The sequence below is a fragment of the Larimichthys crocea genome, chromosome XXIV, assembly GCF_000972845.2.
Source record: "Larimichthys crocea isolate SSNF chromosome XXIV, L_crocea_2.0, whole genome shotgun sequence".
NCBI classification, from domain to species: Eukaryota; Metazoa; Chordata; class Actinopteri; family Sciaenidae; genus Larimichthys; species Larimichthys crocea.
In genome coordinates, this window is record NC_040034.1 from 5,941,609 (window position 1) to 5,960,276 (window position 18,668).

The following is an 18,668-nucleotide window of genomic DNA, read 5'->3' on the forward strand; positions in this document are numbered from 1 at the left end:
CCATCAAATACTTTTTGTCCCCGGTGGAAATCAAAGTCTCTGTCACCTGGCTACGTTAACACCACACGAGGAAGTTTGGATGTGTCGTTACCCAAAGAGTTAACCACGTGCTTGATTTCGGATTAGATTACATAAAACTCGGGGGCGAATCGAATAAGGAGGAAGTAAAAAGAAAGTTGGGGATTTTTTTCCCTCCTGTCCACATGGAAGATTTCAGGAAATCAAATCCTGTGTGAGCAGGTTTTATAGTGCGCTGTTTGTGCGGAAAGACGCGCCCCCACCCCTTCGTGCGTAAAAAGGCAGGACGGAGAGGACGCAGCGCGACGCGTCAGGCTGCTCACCTGAAACAGCTCAGCGTACAGACAGACAGACAGGCAAGCAGGCAGGCAGACAGGTATACACAGGAGTGGTGCCGGAAGAACAAACAGGTCGACTTTGTCCAACTCCAGGCGTTTCTTAGATTACAACTCTGCCCTGTGCTTCGCGATTTCTTTATGAAAGTGAAGCGGCACCGGAGGAAACATGACAGAGCTGGGGAAGAAGCTGCTTTTGATCGTGGTGGATATTCTTTGTGTCTTTGTTGGTGAGTGACTACCCTTGTTGTCCCCTCCTCCGCCTGACAATATGGCTGAAAAACATGATCACTTTCAGGGTGTGCAGCTTTGGCAATCAAAAACATGACTCCAAAAAAAAAAAGAAAAGAAAAAAGAGCTTTTATTGAAAAATTTGACAAATTTACGCGTGGGATTGCCCAACACACACTCTCTCTCTCACACACACACACACATAATCTACAGATCTATCACAGGTTGCTGCTTCTTGTGCAAGAATAGCAGATCTGCCCTTTTTTTAAAAAAGACGCACGATATTCTGGTGCACAAACACGCGCAGTAAACACGTTGATCAGCAGTGATTTTACACTCAGCTGTTCAATGAAACATCGCAAGTCATCATTGGTGCCTATCTTGTTCAAACAGGTCACACCGAGTCCTTCCAAGCAGTGAGTAAGAATGCTGCTGCTGATCTCTGCTTGTCACTGAAATGATTGTTTTTTTTTTTCACTCCCTGACATTTCACACCAGATAGATCACATCTTATCTTCACTAAAGTTTGCTGACAGTTTCAACTCATTGTGTTGTTGGTGTGTGTGTGTGTGTGTGTGTGCATTTGTGATGAATAATTTATGAATACATTTATGCTTTTCTGCATATTTTTCTTCCTGCACCCTTTGGCCTCTCTTTTCTTTTTTAAACTTTAGGAGGAAGAGCAAAGATCATTGTCAATGAATCTCTCTCTCTTTCTCTGTGACAGTTAAAATCCTGTTTTGGAAAGTGGAGACCAGGTGTGTGTGTGTGTGTGTGTGTGTGTGTGTGTGTGTGTGTGTGTGTGTGTTGAGGGTGGTCTCTGCTGTGTGTTAGTACTGTAAAGGGAACAAAACGGCTTGTTGCGACTTGCTCTGAACTCCCCTCGGACGACACAAAGCCATTAAGAGGATTGACACGGTCCAGCTGTTCGTGTCACATCTGCACGCATTTCTCTCACCAAGAGGCTGACAGAGGTCGTAGTTAAATGTGATGAAAGAAGGGAGGAAGCAAGGGTCATTCATTTCTCACCGAGATTATTTTCTGTAGATGGTTTTTCGGGGGTGATCTATGTGGGGTTACACTCGTGGAATCCCTGTGAAGGCAGCGAGAAACATTGGAGGTTAACGACATTTGTGAGTGTGCATCCAGTTGTGGACCCATCTAGTGACTGACATGGAGGAATGATAATGAACGTTCTTCTGTTCAAACCTCTCTATACTCAAGGTGTTCACACACGACGAGGCTGACTGTCAACGCCCTACAGATCCACTTTGAGAGTCTCAAGCTTTAGGCAGTTAAGGAATGTAACTAAAGTACATTTACTCAAGTACAGGTTTGAAGAACTTCACCTGAGTCCTTTTTTCTTTTTAAATCTTCTTTCTACATCTACTCGGTCGCATTTATTATTTCCCTACATTTACCAAAATATCTTTTCAAATCAGTATTTTCACACACAAAACACAGACTAAATATATTGTAAGATTGGTTTTATAGATTACCTTATTTTGCTGAGATTTAGTATCATTTAATTAATAAGTATTTGTATTCAGAACATGGTACACCTGGCCGGTGATATGAAGTGAAACCTTTATCTGATCTATTACATCAGTGTTGCGTTTTCCTACTGTTGAAGTATTCATGTTACGCAGAAGAAGCTGTTTGACCCTCAGCCCGAAACTAATTAAACTTAGTAAAGGTTTATAGTTAATGCTACGAGTAACCAGCGTTACAAGATGATGCTTTCATGGTTCTCGCTTCACATATGAAGATTTGCTGCTTTCAGCTCGGCGTAAATTATTTACAAATCAATCAGTTGATTAATTGAGAAAATAATCAGCAGTATAGTTCAAAATGACCTCAAACAACTACAATAGTACAAATGCTGCTTTTCTCTCTGAGTACTTTCACTTTGATTACTTTAAGTACATTTTCCTGATTACACTTTTACATAAGTAGCACTTATTTTCCGTGCAGGTTTGACAGTGTGGTGTTTTACTCGAGTAGAATATCCGAGTACTTCCTCCATCACTGGCTTCAGGGATGTCTTGAGACAGCGTAACTCTTCTCTGGATGAATGCAGTCATGCAGAAATTATTTAAGTGATTGTTCAATGTTTAAGGACACAGTTGTGAAATCACAGATTTGATGATTAATGACTCGTCAACTTTTTCTCACTTCAACCATTCTTTGGCTGACTAAGCTTGAGGTGTGTTGGTGTGTGTTGTGTGTTGTCTACATGTACGTGTGTGTGTGTGTGTGTGTGTGTGTGTGTGTGGGTGGGGGGGGGTGAAATCACTTAAGATTTTGTACTCTGATTTGTTTCGTATGATTCACTTATAGGATGAGAAACGTGTGTCATCATGTTACGAATTTCCTGATAGTTCAATTGAGAAATCTTTTCCAGAAAAATATAAAATCAGAAAAAACCCCTGATACAAGAAATAATGAATGACGATATAATGTAGGGATCACTATCTGGCTTAAGGAAGCAATTTAAAGATGATTGACACTAGAATGGAAACAGGTAATCTTTTATCACTGATCTGCAAATATTTCAATAACTGATGGTTTAGATCAGTTTTAAAGCAAAAAGATGAAATAATTGATGGTTTCAGTTTCTCAGATGTGACGTTTTGCCTGTCCTACATTACAGTAAATTGAACGTCTTTGTGTTTTTAGACTATTGGCCAGACAAGACGACGTTTGTTTCATCAACACGGCTCAGGAAAATTGTCAAAAATGTCAGCAGAACGTCAGAAAATGTTTAAGATGAGTTTGCTCTTATCCTTTTTAAGAAGCTGAAACCATCAAAATAATTGTCAGTTTTGCTTAGAACATATTAAAATAATTATTGTTTGATTGGTGAAAATACCATTATTCTGTTTTTTTTACTTCCCAATGTGATGGTGTGATGATTTTTATCACAGGATGTTGCTTCGCCTGCATTAAACTTCAAACCTGTATTTAGAGAAAACAGACCATTCAGTGATTTCTGTGTGTGTGTCTGTGGAGGGTAAACTCTTATCAAGTTTGACCCCCCCCTCATTTAGAAAAGGTGTGCGTGTGTGTGTGTGTGCGTGTGTGTGATATGGTAGGAATGTGCTGAGTGTTCAGATTGTAACTGATCCGTGATTCTGCTCAGTGTTTCATTTCTCTCTCTTCCCCTCCGCAGTCAAACCTCCATCCTGCCATTATTTGTTACACACTGCACACAGTAGATACACCACACACACACACACACACACACACACACGCACAGCTTCACCTCCGTATCTTTCTATGGCTTGGTGACAGCCAGTGTGTTGTTACAACATGAAAGTTACATTTCACATAAACTTTCATGAGAACAGGCTGCACTCGTCTTTTCTGTTTCACCTTTGCACTCGTCTGCAGTTTTCACTTTTCAAATTACAGAACGTAAGGGAGTGGAATCATGTTTTTGTGACGCTGATCATGTCACGTCAATGTTGGGAAATAAGATATTTGCTTTCTTTGGTGAGTTAGGAGATCACACGGTTGGCTTTGATCTAAAGGTAACATTGTTTTTCAGGGGGTTATAAGTTGGCCTATTTCTTGGCTATAGCCCGAACATAGTCGGTCACATAACTCACCGTAACTCCCAAGTATAAACCTACTGAACAACCGTTTTCAAGCCTCGAGTTTGACATTATGGATGTTACCATCTTCATTGTTCTGGAGCCAGAAATGACCATATTTGGATGAGGGCGTGCAGCTGGTTGGTGGACGTACCTGAGTTATGGTGTGCTTGGTTTTGGCATTTTCAGGCTTACCCCCGTCACAAATGTCGTCATATTACAGCGAAACAGTCTCTAAAAACACTTGAGAATGAAAGAACACTTTGACAATGTAGTAACAGAATTGTGATTCATATTTTTTACAGTTGCATTGGACAGACTCTCTGAGAATGACTTGTCAATCACACACCTTTTAAAGCATGCCCTGCTTTAACAATCTATTTAATATGAACATCATCCTGTATGGACGAAGATGAATGAGGATAACTTATGAGTAAACTGACTGATGAGGTAACTTCACAGTGCCGTAAACTCTGTCCACTAATTAATTAATAAATTCATTCTTAATCCAGATTATTTGCTTGATATCAAACTGGTTTTCACATTGACCCGTGATTTTTACACTTTGTTTTTTGAGATACAAACACTGTAAGATGTTTATTAGGTGCTGTTGCCAAGCTAACCTTTCCCTGACTGTTCATATTGAGCTGCTCGTCTCTGTTCTGCTGAGACAAACCTTCTGTTTCCAGATGTTTAGCTTCACAGCTGAACAAATCCACCTGAAGAAACTCTCACTACCCGTTTGCTCCCAGTTCTGACGCTGTTTTTAATGCTGTTTGTACATCATGAGACGCTCAAGAACTGCAATCTTTCAACATGACTGAGCCCAGCTGGTGCTGCACTTTAAACAAAGGTCACTTGGATAATAGTTTCACTATCACTGCTCATTTTTTACACAACAACTCCCTTTTTTAGTTCAGGTATAATTTCACTTTCATTCATGATCGGTGCACCGATCCAGCAGGATAGATGGATCCAGATAATTAGGTTTGGTGTCAGGAGCAAAAACTCCTGTTGGCTGTGGTCACAACTTCAGCAGGTCAAATACCAGCCATTGTGAAAAATCCACACGTCTGTCAGACCTAAAACGGTTCGGTAAATGTTAACTGTAATGTCCTCACTATCACTGCTTTTAAAGCTTCACGCCTTCTAGCATTAATTATTTATTCTAGAACTAAGGCCAGACGTTACAGGTGAAGAGGGGAAACGAAAACAAAAGATTTCACCATGCAACGTCCCCAGAATGTTTAATTACAGAAATATAAAGAAAATATGTGTTTGAATATGCAAATAAAGTCTTATCTTATGCTTGACTAAGACTACATTTCAAGGAAGAGATAAAGTTTAGTAAAGTAAACACCTAAATGTGTATTTTGGTTTGTTTTTTTTCCTTTCTCCTTTCACATAATAATTTTATTTTCTGGATTATAAAACTACTAACAATAACATAAAAGCATTTTCTAAGCGACCAGCTTGATTAATTTGATGCATTTCTGGCTTAAAACGGGACGTTGGAATGCGACAAAGTGAGGCGAGACAGTTAAAAATGACTGTTGATGCAAACCAGCGTAAATAAAAGGGGAGAAAAAAAAGAGTGTTTAACGAAAAGGGGAAGGATGAGAGTTGTATAAACCAACTGTTGGATGGAAAGTGTTTTGTCTTATGGACAAGTCAGGAAATGGCAAAAAGCCCATCACGAGTTCCAAGGTGACGTCTTTTTAAAATGTCTTCGCTTTGTCAAAACAAAAGTTTTTGTCAAACCCTGCAGTCCAAAAACCCAAAAATATTCAGCCTGGAAGACTAGAAAACTTTTCAACTATTTCTGATAGATGGTACAGAATGACTTGCCAGTGGTCGGTGATGACACTAAAAACATTTACAGCGTAGTTATGAAAATGTCTGCACTCTTAAAAAGTCATCACAAGATTTAAGACTGAACTCAAAAGTCTACAGAGTTTTGTAACGGGTGCAAACTGACGACAGCTGTTGTTGTTTGTCTCTGCAGAATGTTATTTATGTGCCACTTTAACATTTTTCTGTCGTCTTTGAGATGCTTCTTCGACTGTTTCAGCAGTGGCACAGCTACACACATGCAGTGTCTGCTTCTGCCAAATATGTGTCAAAGTCAAGTGGGAAGTCTTGACTTCTGACATTCCTGTGTGAAAATAGTAAGATATATGCTGAAGAGAAAGTGTGTGTGTGTGCGGGGCTCGACTGTAACGGCTGGCAGGTTGCCATTGGCCCATTGGCTGCCATCAGTGGCAATTACTTTTTGACTATTTAAAAAAAAGGGTAGCAAACAGTAAAGCATGCAGCATAAAATACAGTCAGAGCTGCATCCAAACCATAGTGCATGTGCACACAGGTATCTGTTTTAGAGACCACGGTGAAGTAAATTAAGTTTTTGTTTGTGAGAGTGACAATGCCACAAACAAATGTGAAAATTGATTCAGGACCCAGATGAAATTCAACAAAGGAGGTGAACTATCCCGACATGTTTGAGCTGAATGGAGAATTTATACTGCAAAGCAACCAGTCTGTGAGACAGCAGCAAATGCAGTACTGGTATTTTCTATACCAGGAATAGAGAGTTTGGTTACTGTGATATCTACTGCTCCCATATTTCATTTTAATCTACCATATTTTCAGTTCCAGTTACTGAAAGTTTGCGGTCTAGCTTCGTGTAAAATAAATGTTACTACACCCAAACTGTGTATGTGTGGAAACGTGCTGTCCACAGTGGTTTCAGAAAGGTTTTCAGTACTGGGTGTTAGTTTCAGGTGAGAGAGATCTAATTCTGTTTTTTTTGTGTGTTTTTTTTTTATTAAAGGTCAGTCTTTTTTTTTCACAGATACTTTGAATGCTTCAGTGAGAAATGAGCAGGATTCACACAGTCCTTTTTTTAAAAATGTCCATCGTTGGGACATCGTGGCTGATTTCTTTCTCGCTCAAGCGTAGAAGTTTAAGGAGAAACAGAAAATTTTAGGACTCACAAAAAAGTTTCAAGCCAATAGCTTAACTGAAATCTGTTTTTAACAGAGTTGAAACATGAGGTGTTCTGCCAACCGAGTCCGTGCCAACAAGTGGATTAAAAACACAAACTCCTCTTTGATAAGATTCAGTAGCACACGGATACAATCCAACACAAACCCCCTCACACCCAGCATCCGTTGTTGGACTCATATTTTATGGTCCCCCCAAACAATGACTGAAATGAATGTTTTTCACATGCAGACCTCACTTTCTCCAACTGGATCCAATAAAAACCTATTAAATTGATTATATTAAAAGTTAATCTGCAGATTTCTTCAACCTGTAGAGCAAAGGATCTTCTACAAAATGTAAAATCTGTCTGAATGTACACAACCAAACAGACAAAGTGCACAAAAGATAATTTACTGCCAGTTTAAAGTAACTAAATTTGTGTAAAAATGTCACACACATGTTGACATGATGAAAAATGTGATTTTGATGTTTCTACCCTTAAAATCTGAGTCTGAAGAGATCAACTTTTTCATACAAACAAAGGTTTTTTTTACCACTTCAAAGCTAAAAAAATACCAATTCATTCATTGTTGTGTAGGACTTTCCCAGGAAAAATCCCCGGCCTCACAGGAAGTGATGATGATCTTTCTTTCCAACAACAGTTTTCCTGTATTTAGTAGAAGATTAACCCCCCAGAAATGACGAACAATGATAGCCATTAAAGGCAGACAAAAGACAAAACTGAAACTGGGAAATGCAGAGCAGAAATCACACAGCAATGATGACTGGCGCCAAATATATCCCAAAGGAAGATCATGAGTTAAATTTTTAGTTTTCTGAGCACCTCAGTGTGAATCCCCACGGCGAGGTCACCGAACCGATGCGAGTCTCACAGTCGACTGTTGATATTTGACCTAACCTCAAACAACTGAGCACCTACAGCGCTGTTACCTGTTTCTGTTTCCCATCGGCGCCTGTTTATCCGCGGGCCTCGGGCCGCTCATCTTGAAGGCTGAATAACAGGAACACTTGCCACTTCCCGTTAGGTCAGAGGTCAAGGGGAAGTTGTACTTGTGTCTGATCCCAAATTCCATCATGTTTATTTTCTCAAAGTGGAATCAGTGGCCGCTCTTGCCAGAAGAGATTGTGAAAACAATACTGTCCCTTCTTCCTTTTTTATCTCTCCTGTGGACGTTTTGTTTCTGAAGACAGAAACTCAGCAGAAACTCTGTGTGTGTGTGTGTGTGTGTGTGTGTGTGTGTGTGTGTGTGTGTGTGTGTGTGTGTGTGTGTGTGTGTGTGTGTGTGTGTGTGTGTGTGTGTGTGTGTGTCTTTTTGAAAGAGAGGTTGGAACTGGCTTGTACATTGTTCGCAGCTGTACAAGATTATGGAGAAAAAAACGGGGGAAGAAACCCAACAGCTACATGTAAAATGTCAGAGTAGGATGATACAAGCTGTTACAGTCCACCAAAAAAAACTTTGTTTTTCAGTTGTGCGAGTTCTGAAATGTCTTGGAGAAGTTTTACCTGGTACAACAGGTACTCAAAAATAAATGAAAGTACAGATGGTGCAGAAGAGTTTAGAGATAACTTTCAGTTAAAGAAGGAAAGGAAGCATCTAAGGAGAGATGAAGAGGAAGGACAGAAAGAAATAAGCAGACCAGGAAAGTCGGGCAGAGATTATAGAACATGAAAAAATGACATTTTTAGAGATAATATTTAAAGTTAAATCCTATTTTTAAATTAAAATCTGCAAAATAAGAAGTAACAGCCTGAACTTAATCGCTCAAGTTATATAAAACAACCTTAAAACTGGACTTAAAAGTCCAGTGTGTAGGATTTAGTTGCATCTAGTGGTGTAATCACTGCAAAGCTATCTGCTCACATCATCCTCGGCCACTTAATGTTAAGAAGATATATAAATCCATCTACAGTACCAGCGCCTCCTAGGCTCACTATCCACAGAGGCTATATTTTCTTTGTTTCCTCTGTACACAAACTGTTAAACCTCATGGTTTAAGAGGGATTTTACGTGCAGCGTCTTTGCAAACATGACATTAAGTGTTAACCGGCTGTCTTTTTTTTTTTAACCTGGCTAACTACTAACTCTGGACTGGTTTCTAGTCCTGTGCACCTTTTTTTATTATTACTGGAATGAGCTGCAAAAATAACTCAAACTTCAGTTTGGGGAAGTTGAAAGATCTACTTTCTGGTATGTTTAGTCATGTTTGTTATTGTATCAGTTTTCCTCCTGCATGTCTGAAACGTTTACAAGAAGTGGGAACAAAATGAGCTTCCTGGTTAAATTGAGAAAAGTTATTTCCTGCTCTCTGGCTGTGGTGACACATTTTGATTATTTCTCTCTCTTAAAACTTGTTTTAAACCACAGAAAACATCAGAAAAGACGGCACAGGATGAATCATTATGAACTGAAGTGTCATCATTCAATGTAATATTTCCTATTAATGCATCTGTACATGTCTTATACATAAAGAAAAGTGCCAGTACATCGTATCTTTGACAGCTTTACCGATGCTGATGTCACCTAAACAAAGTAAAATAGACTCTGACAGACAGACTGTAAGTAAGACCAGAGTGAATCTGGGGGATGAACCTCTCTCCCCTCCCCTCAGCTCGACAAAGAGGGGAGGCCGCCCCACCAGCACGGGCCTATAAAAACATGTCAGACCTTCTGTAATAATAGAGCAGAGACAAAACCAGCCAGTCTCAGTCAGATAATAGGAGCCCTGCGTGGGCTCGGCTCCCAGAGGCTGTTGGAGCATGTTTGCTACGAATGGGGGGAATTGACTTCCGCGTCGATTCTGCTGTTGAATAAGCATAGCTGTGTGTGTGTGTCTGTGTGTGTCTGTGTGTGTCTGTGTGTGTCTGTGTGTGTGTGTGTGTGTGTGTCAACAGCCATTGCCCAACTCTGTCCACTCACATCTCCACGCTGGCACTGTGTAGCCACCAGAGACTTAAATCAAACAAGCAGCCTGTTATCTAAATGTTCTATTTATTACGCCCTGCAGAATAAACAACGGTTGGGCTTCTCCGAGAGAACCCTTGACCTGCCGGAATAATGAAGATGTGGCTTCTCCTGCACGCTGATTCATTCTCTCTAATGAGGAAATTGCTCGTCATCATAGAAATCATTAGTGGCACTTGCTGAGGAAATGGAAGCCATTTTACATCTTGCACCTGTGTGTGTCTTCGCACGACAACAAAAACATCTTTTGAAATATAATGTGCATTATATGGTTTTTGATTTGGACTGCATTAGCTTGTGCCGGTCTTCCGTATATTGTTTTAAAGCGGCTATAATCAAAATCTTTATAGTATGTGTGGCTGTGGCTATCTGTCATTTAATTCTGTGCATATTCCTCAAAGTTAAGATCAAAAATCCAACTTGTAGTAGCAACAGATCAGACCGATTTTTATGGCACAGTTAGTTGATGAGATTTAGCACAACAGGTGGCTGATTTCAGCCAAAAACCTTCACCGTACACCACCTGCTCGGCATTAGCAGAGACTATCTGGTGAAAACTGTGGAGCGTTTAGCAGCTGAAGAGCCAGATGTTTCCCTCAGGAACTGGTGGAGTCCAAAAACAACTAAAAGAGAGTGAACGTTGCTCCAAAATGTGTGAATAAATTCACTAGATCAACTTAAAAAAGTGATGATCAGTTTGTTTTGCTGCCCCCAAGTAGCCAACGCAATGTTTGTTACTGCAGGTTTAAGCATAATTTTGCATATGACAAACAGCAAAACCATTGAAATTAAAAACTAGAACTACTCTCCATCTACTGTACATGTGACACACACTCATGCACTTTTTCTGTTTTATGGTATTCTACCAGTTTTGAACTCCACATTTCCATTTTTAGATCTCCTCCTCTGAGATAACCTGCAACAAGTGTGTGCATTAGTATCTAACAGGAAGCAGTGAGGAGAAAACACTGGCTGTAAATGTTCACACCTGACAGACGGCCAAAGTGTGTATGACCTCAGACTTAATTCACATCCTCGACCAGGGTTGACATCCACATTTGTACACATGACCTCATGTTTTTTTAAACGACCTGTCTGCAGCATGTTGGTCTTTCTGTGTTTGTGTCCTCATGTGGTTTCATTTAGTCCTACCTGTCATGGCGACAGTCACACACTCTTGGAGGAAGGAAGCAATCTGTTAGTGGAGAGCCACTCTTATGGCATTACCCGGTTAATATACTGCTCCTGCTTGCAAAAACAAAACTCCATCCATTCCTCACTCTTATTATTTGGTGCCGGGGGGTTCTTGAAAACAGGAAAACGATTTAGGAGTTGTAGTTTAGAAGATCCGTGACATCAGATTGGCCTATTGTCCCCGCTCAGATTTAAGAGGCAGGTTTATGTCCTGCGTCTCTGAACTCTGACTCTTTTGTTTGCAGAAACTGTCAAACAAAGTTTTTCGGGCCTGCCGCACACATGCAAACTATAAATCCGAACATTTCATAGAGCCCTTTCTATGTGTCAGGGGCGCGCACGTGACCCTGTGGTGCACATCTTTGTTCATGCGTGTCCTGGTTCTATCCGCTTGTGTAAACGTTGCCTCGAAGTTAAAGGTCATGGCCGTCCTGTCCCGTGAGTTTCCATGGCGACAGGCGTCCCCCCTCCCATCGGGAGAGGGTGACCGCGACCTGCAGAGGTGAAGTTGTTGCCACTGAGCTCCACCGATGACAAATTAATTTACTTGGCAGTGGGACCTTCTGCCCAAAGCCAAAACATTAGTCCATCAGTGTGTTCTTAGCTGTTTCCTGAGGCGCACCTCATTGTGTTGCGGTTCACTTGTCAACGCACAGCTGAAGGGTCGAAGCTGCTCTCAGGATGGACCTCCAGCTCTTAACAACACAGCGCGGCTCCCAAAGTCTACAGTATTACTGCTTCAAGTAGCTCGATTTGTCGTACTCTTAAACAGGAAAACATTCTCTGGTAACAGTTATCACGCTAACACACTTCTCATCCACAACTCCCTCTAATTTGTCTAAGTGCTGTTGTTGCAGAGATACATTTTTTTACTGCATCATCTGTGTAGAAAGGCTCTGAGTGTAGGACTTTTACTTAAAAAGTTATTAAAGTAAAAGCACAACAGCATCAAAATATACTTGAAGTACCAAAAGTACACATTATGCAGAATGGCCCATTTAAGAATAATATATGAAATATTTATTCTGTGTAGTGTATGTATGAAATAAAGCTAAAGCTTTAAGTAGTAAAAAGTATTTGCCTTGTATTGGAGCAGAAGTGTGCAGTAGCTCAAATTGTGTTTAGTTAATGTACTTGAGTTACTATCCACCACTGATTTATTGCAGTTATTGATTGATAAATACAATTTTGAGGAACATTTACTTTTTAATTCATATATTTAAGTATTTTTGAGAACTTGAGTAAATGTCTTTCAGTGATATTTTCTGCAGTACGTTATGTTCGAGGTTCTGCTTGTTTGCGTGTCTTTCAGTTAGCAGGATGGCTCGACTTTGACAAGAAGAGATTTGTTTATGATTTTCTGCCAAACGATGCAAAATGTGGCATTTTAACACATTCTCATGGATTACACGGATGGAGAAATATCCTGCACATATCCCATGATCGTCTCTGACTGGTGTAGATCTAGATCCAGGCGAATCTTATAAATGAATCATTGTTTAATTATTGAATAACATGTAGTGGACAATATGTTTGCTTTGTAGTAAATTTTTTACTTTCACATGCATCCATCAGATATATCTGATCACTTCGTCGTCGTATTCTAATTTCACGCTGGACTTTGTGCTCCTAACGCTCTCTTCTCTTGTCCCTCCAGCGGCTCTGCCTTCAGCCATCCTGACTCTGAAGTTCGTTCCGTACCAAAGAGGAATCTACTGCGACGATAAGAGCATCAGCTATCCCTACAGGAGAGACACCATCTCCCATGGAGGCATGGCTGCCGTCACCATCACCAGCTCCATCGTCATCGTGAGTCCCAACGTCTGCTTCTTCTGAACGGTGTCGTTACACGGGAATTAAAAAATAAACCCTTCATGCTGTCCCTCCACAGATCACCACAGGAGAGGCCTACCTTGTGCACACAAAGCGTCTGCACTCCAACTCCCAGTTCAACCAGTACCTGTCAGCTCTTTATAAGGTGGTGGGCACCTTCCTGTTTGGAGGAGCCGTCAGCCAATCACTGACCGACCTGGCTAAGTTCACTATAGGTCGTCCCCGTCCAAACTTCTTAGCCGTGTGCGCACCGGTCACCTGTAACGGATACATGCTGCAGATCAACTGTACCGGCAACATCCGCAATGTGACTGAATCCAGGTACTCGACTCTCTTTTAATGCTTTTATAAATCTTTTAATCATTTAATCAGTCATATTATTTATATATCAGTTATATAAATCACGTTTGAAGAGCAGGAACCAGGAAACCATTGCTGTGATTATCGTGAGGTAGTAAAAAAAGCTCACATTTTTTTATTTCCTGCATTAATTTTTTACTTTTAACTGTTGCAATCACAAATGCTTTGGTATTCTCATGTTTATTTCTTATGATTTTAGAAGATATTTTACACAAAACTCACGTCCATTTTTGAAGTTTTGTGTAAAATAACTTTTTCTTTTTATTGTCTTTTTTTATTTTTCTATTTATTTTTGGCTGTGACTGATATGCATCCATCATCCAGGTTTGGATTTGATATCGACCTGGTGAAGTTATTGTTTTATGAAGTTAAATAAAAGGTCAGAAATAATGAGAATATATATGCAAAACATTCAGTTTACAGTGATGTGTTTAAAGAAAACAAGCAAATCTTCACATTGAAGAACAAACTTGAATTAACCAATTAAATATCATAGATATTTGTTTTAGTCAGTGTGGCTCAACAAAGCTTATTGATCATTTTAATGTTGCACAATCGGAACAACCTGTAAATATAATTTAAAAAGTATTATATGAATTCGATTTGCAGAATCTAATCTTTACTCTTCCTCACTACATTATTATATTTATTTTTAAAAATGAGTGAATTTCGTACAGTAATCATGTTCTGTTGCTGTTTTTGTTCCCCAGGTTGTCGTTCTACTCCGGCCACTCGTCCTTCGGGATGTACTGCATGCTCTTTCTGTCGGTGAGTTCGTCCTTATCGGTCGCGTGAATTTTACCAGAAACACTCACGAGTGACTCCAAACAAGAGGAGAAGGTCGACGCAGACGTGGAGCTGCTGTTTGAAAACATCATTGTTGTAATAGTGCACACTGTACAATGGCCGGATGATGACACATTCAGCTGTTTAATCCCTGTCGGAGTGAGATACTGGAAGTCAGTTTTATATACAGTGGCTGAGCCTGACCTCTGACCTTTGGTGGACCGGGTGTGAAGTTTCTCCTTCAGGACAATTATTGGATATTCTCACAACTTATAATATGTATGATCCCCCACAAAAATAACACAAGAGATTGTGTATATATTACATTTGAGACCTCTTATTCATGTTTTGTTGAATTTAGAATTAGGAACAAAGGAAAAAGATTAATTTATGTTGATTTATCTGTCGTGAGTTTTAAAGAAAAGATAATCAGTCCCTGAACCTTTTTAATTATTATATTATTTCTACTCAGATTTTTGTGCTTAATCTAATTTCTTATTTCGTATGAGGCTCTTATTCTTCGTATAAAGTTATTTTGGTTTATTTTAAGGTAAAAATACACAGAATTTACATTTAAATGTTTTCCATTCAGCTCTACGTTCAGGCCCGGATGCAGGGGAAGTGGACGCGACTTGTCCGCCCAACCATCCAGTTCTTCCTGGTGGCGTTCGCTCTGTACGTGGGGTACACTCGCGTGTCGGACTACAAACATCACTGGAGCGACGTGCTGGTTGGGCTGCTGCAGGGAGCTCTCATCGCTGTGCTCACTGTAAGTAGAAAAGGCCTGTGTGTGCAGGATGTTTATATGATTTATGAGAGCTTGAAATCCTCTATCTCAAGACCAAAATATTTAAGTTCACCTGTTGGAAGTTGTCTCAAACAGCTGACAAAGTGGTAAACGCCATGATAGATGAGTTACAAATATGAGTTTAACACTCAGAGGTTTATAATAAATATACTGAATAACTTCTCTCTTTTGGTTTTTTTCTCTTTGTGACTAAAGTTGAGTCTCTCTGACGGTGTCAATACTTCAAAAGTCTCACTAAGTTGGAGTCGGATCACTCGCACATGCATCATTTCCAAGTCCAACAGATATAAGGAAAATATGTTTTACCAATTGAATCAAATCTGTGTTATCTGCACCTGAACACAACAGTAAATGTTGTTTTGTTGTGATATTAGACATAAATACGTCCTCTGCTCATATCGCATTGGTTCAGTTTTGTTGGGAAAAGGTTTGGCTACAGTCACCAAGGTCAAGGAGATCTGTTTTAAAAAAGCATCACAGGTTTTATCCGACTAATCAGTCTTGGCAGAGGCTAAAGAAAGACATCGATCTGAGTTCAGGTACATTTATTTTGGCCTTTCCCATATACAAAACAACTGTAGGGTGAATTGGCACGATTTATCGCTGATCATATCTACCCACTTGGTGTTTGGATTTGCTAAATATGATGGTAATCTCTGGTCACAGTTCAGAACACAGAGCTCGATTCATATCAAACAATTTATTTCTTCTATTTCTGAATGCATGGAGCGAAAATCTATTAAAACATGTCACCATTATACAGTTTACTTAACTTTTCATACAACCTTTAGTGTCCCCTTGTGTATTTGTAATGTATAGACTCTGCATATACGAGATGTTCAAACTTACATGTACTTGTTTTTTCTATAACTAATACTCCTTTTTCTGTTCTTTAAGGTCCGATACGCGTCCGACTTCTTCAAGCAGCGCCCCCCTCAATGCACACAACCAGACACGCCAGAGATTGAACACCTCGAACGCAAACCAAGCCCACAGCCTCCCGACTCGCAGCACGGGAACCACTACAACTACCCTGGACCCGTATGAGCTCTTCACGGCAGCGGCAGCAGCAGCGACTCTTACTAACCTGGGCCAACACTCTCTAACAGCAGCTCCGTTTAACCAAAAGGAGTGCAGTGACCACTACCTGGAAATCCAGACTTAGACCTGCTCGACACGGAGAAAACCTCCTTAAGAATTTGACAGCTATGAAAACTCACAGATTCCCAAAAACCTGTTTGGAAAAGAAGCTCCAGCCAGCGTCTGTGTCTTTTTTAGTTAGGGTGTGTGTGTGTGTGTGTGTGTGTGTGTGTGTGTGTTATGGAAGTGTGTGATTGATTTGTAGTATGTTTCAAAGTATGCAATTTTATATATATATATATAAATATATTTTAATGTTTTTATCTCACTCTGTGCCGTGTTCATGAGTAAAACCGGTTTCAGATATGAGGTGAATGCTGTGAGTTCATCTGAAACGCCAGCTAAAGACTGCTGAAGAGATCTGTTAAATTTCAAAAACACCCAACCCAAGATTTCTTTCTGTCCTTGGATGGAGTGACAAAACCTTGGAGGCTGAATGTTTTCCACTTTGTTGCTTACTGCACTCAGCTAAGTGTAACAGATTTGTTTTACCTACACTGGAGCTCGATGATATCAGCCTGTTTCTAATATTTTACTGTCTTTAGAAGATATGCATGTGTAATGATGGACTGCTTTAACTATATACATGATTATGTATAGTGCTAACATTTCTATCATGTTTTTAAACTACTGTATCTAATAAATTGTGTAGCTTTTAAAAGAATGTATCACCACTACTTTTCTGTGACGTCACAGTGCTGGCAACATTGTTCGGGATGTTTTTTTCTTCTCTTTATATAGACGTCACCTAAGAAGGACGTCCAAAGACGAATGGAGATGTTATTAGTGCAGATTCGTCCCATAATCCGTCATCATTTTTCACTTTTATTGTATTTCATGTGCTTGTGGAGCCACAATTTCACTTGAAGTCCTACATGAACTAAATACACACCTCCGTGGACCTTCCTTCCTTCCTTCTTTCCTTTATAACTTGTGTAATCTATTGTGAAGCTGCACAAAATGTAATCATTTCTGTCAGCCTGTTGGTTGTTTTTATTTGAGTTTTATCATAAATATTAGCCAGCATGTCGTCTACGAGTGCTTACTTGAAAGAAAAAGCAATGCGATGGGGTTTTTTGTTGTTGTTGTGGGAATATTTTAGTGTTTTTTTGTTGTTGATGTTTTCATTGAGCCCTTTCACTGCGGCGCCCTTTGTTGAAAACACAGCGATGCAGCGTTCATGTCTAGACCTGATGCTGACGGTTACGGGATTCCTCAGTGCCAAAGGAATGGTGCTGTCAGGCCATGTAAGAGGTGGTTTACAAAATGTGCTGTGAATGTTTTCTTCTCTCGTCATAGGTCTGATCCTCACATTACAAAAACCACGTCAAGTTTCGCTTTTTAAAGGGTCAATTCACCCAAACACGTAGCCCGATTCGTTTTGATTTTCCCGATCCAACACCTTCATTTGTGGCCCTCACGTCGACTGAAAACTTACTCCACGCAACTTGCTTGTGTTTGCAAGTCGGTAACAAGTACAGAAATGTTAGAGTGATTAACAAACAGTGTTGTTTTTATCTAGCATAGAGCCACGTTAGCATTAATTTGTAGTTGTGTTCCTCCAATATACATTTTCGATATCACATATTTAAAACAATAGTCTCCTTTTAATTGCACATTCAATAGTATCTACAATAAGAACAATACCAGTGTGATACTATGGAACCGTGCTGGTTGCAATAGGGTACATAATTTTTTCCCAGGGTATTGAAAGGTGTATTTATTATTTTTAATGTTAGCAAAGTATTGTAGATTAAAATTCTGCTATTGTGACATCCTCATGTTCCACGGTTCACCAAAACAATGAGCTGAAAGACACTAAAACACACCGAGTGACTCTGTGTGTCCGTCCCTATGAGTGACACCTTTCACATTACAGAATATCATTTGATCCATTGATATAAAAAAATGTAACAAGATGTCGGTGACAAAAACAAGCGCTTATAGTGGACATTGCATCCGTTTATTGAATCTTTTCACATCTAATTCTAAATTGATGATTTATTTCAACCAAACCAAAGTTAACGATTGTTTGGAATAAAGTTATTTTATTTCTGTCCATTTTGAAAGTTACCATTATGTGTGAGGTAAAATTTTCGTCTATGCTTGTCTGGTAACGAGCATTAGCAATATATAATGTGATTTCTGTTTGCAGGGATCCTTTCTATAAATGCTGTCAGACACTTCAGAGCATGTTGGTGACAAAAACAAGCACAAGTGGACATACTTTAAAAGGGCCACTGTATCTTATTTTAGGAATATTTTCACATCTAACTCTGTGAATCAAGGATTTATTTCAACAAAACAAAGTGCTGGTGATTGCTGGAAAGATGATTTTGGTGAGTTTTATCATTTCCGTCCAGTTTGAAGTGTATTTTTACAATAATCTAAGTAAACT

General features: G+C 39.6%; 1 protein-coding gene across 1 annotated transcript; it reads left to right on the plus strand.

Annotated features, from left to right (window-relative positions):
• Positions 1–289: 289 nt before the first annotated feature.
• plpp2a (phospholipid phosphatase 2a) lies at positions 290–17,296 on the plus strand. Its single transcript, XM_027274683.1, has 6 exons — positions 290–583; positions 13,001–13,152; positions 13,235–13,497; positions 14,247–14,304; positions 14,915–15,091; positions 16,028–17,296. Exons 1-6 carry the CDS (start codon positions 523–525, stop codon positions 16,175–16,177), a joined length of 861 nt encoding a protein of 286 aa, XP_027130484.1. The 5' UTR covers positions 290–522; the 3' UTR covers positions 16,178–17,296.
• Positions 17,297–18,668: the final 1,372 nt, after the last annotated feature.

Coding starts and splice junctions, on each gene's coding strand:
- plpp2a (XM_027274683.1), top strand. CDS start 523: ATGACAGAGCTGGGGAAGAAGCTGCTTTTGATCGTGGTGGATATTCTT. Junction 584..13,000: donor TATTCTTTGTGTCTTTGTTG/GTGAGTGACTAC, acceptor TTGTCCCTCCAG/CGGCTCTGCCTTCAGCCATC. Junction 14,305..14,914: donor ACTGCATGCTCTTTCTGTCG/GTGAGTTCGTCC, acceptor TTTTCCATTCAG/CTCTACGTTCAGGCCCGGAT.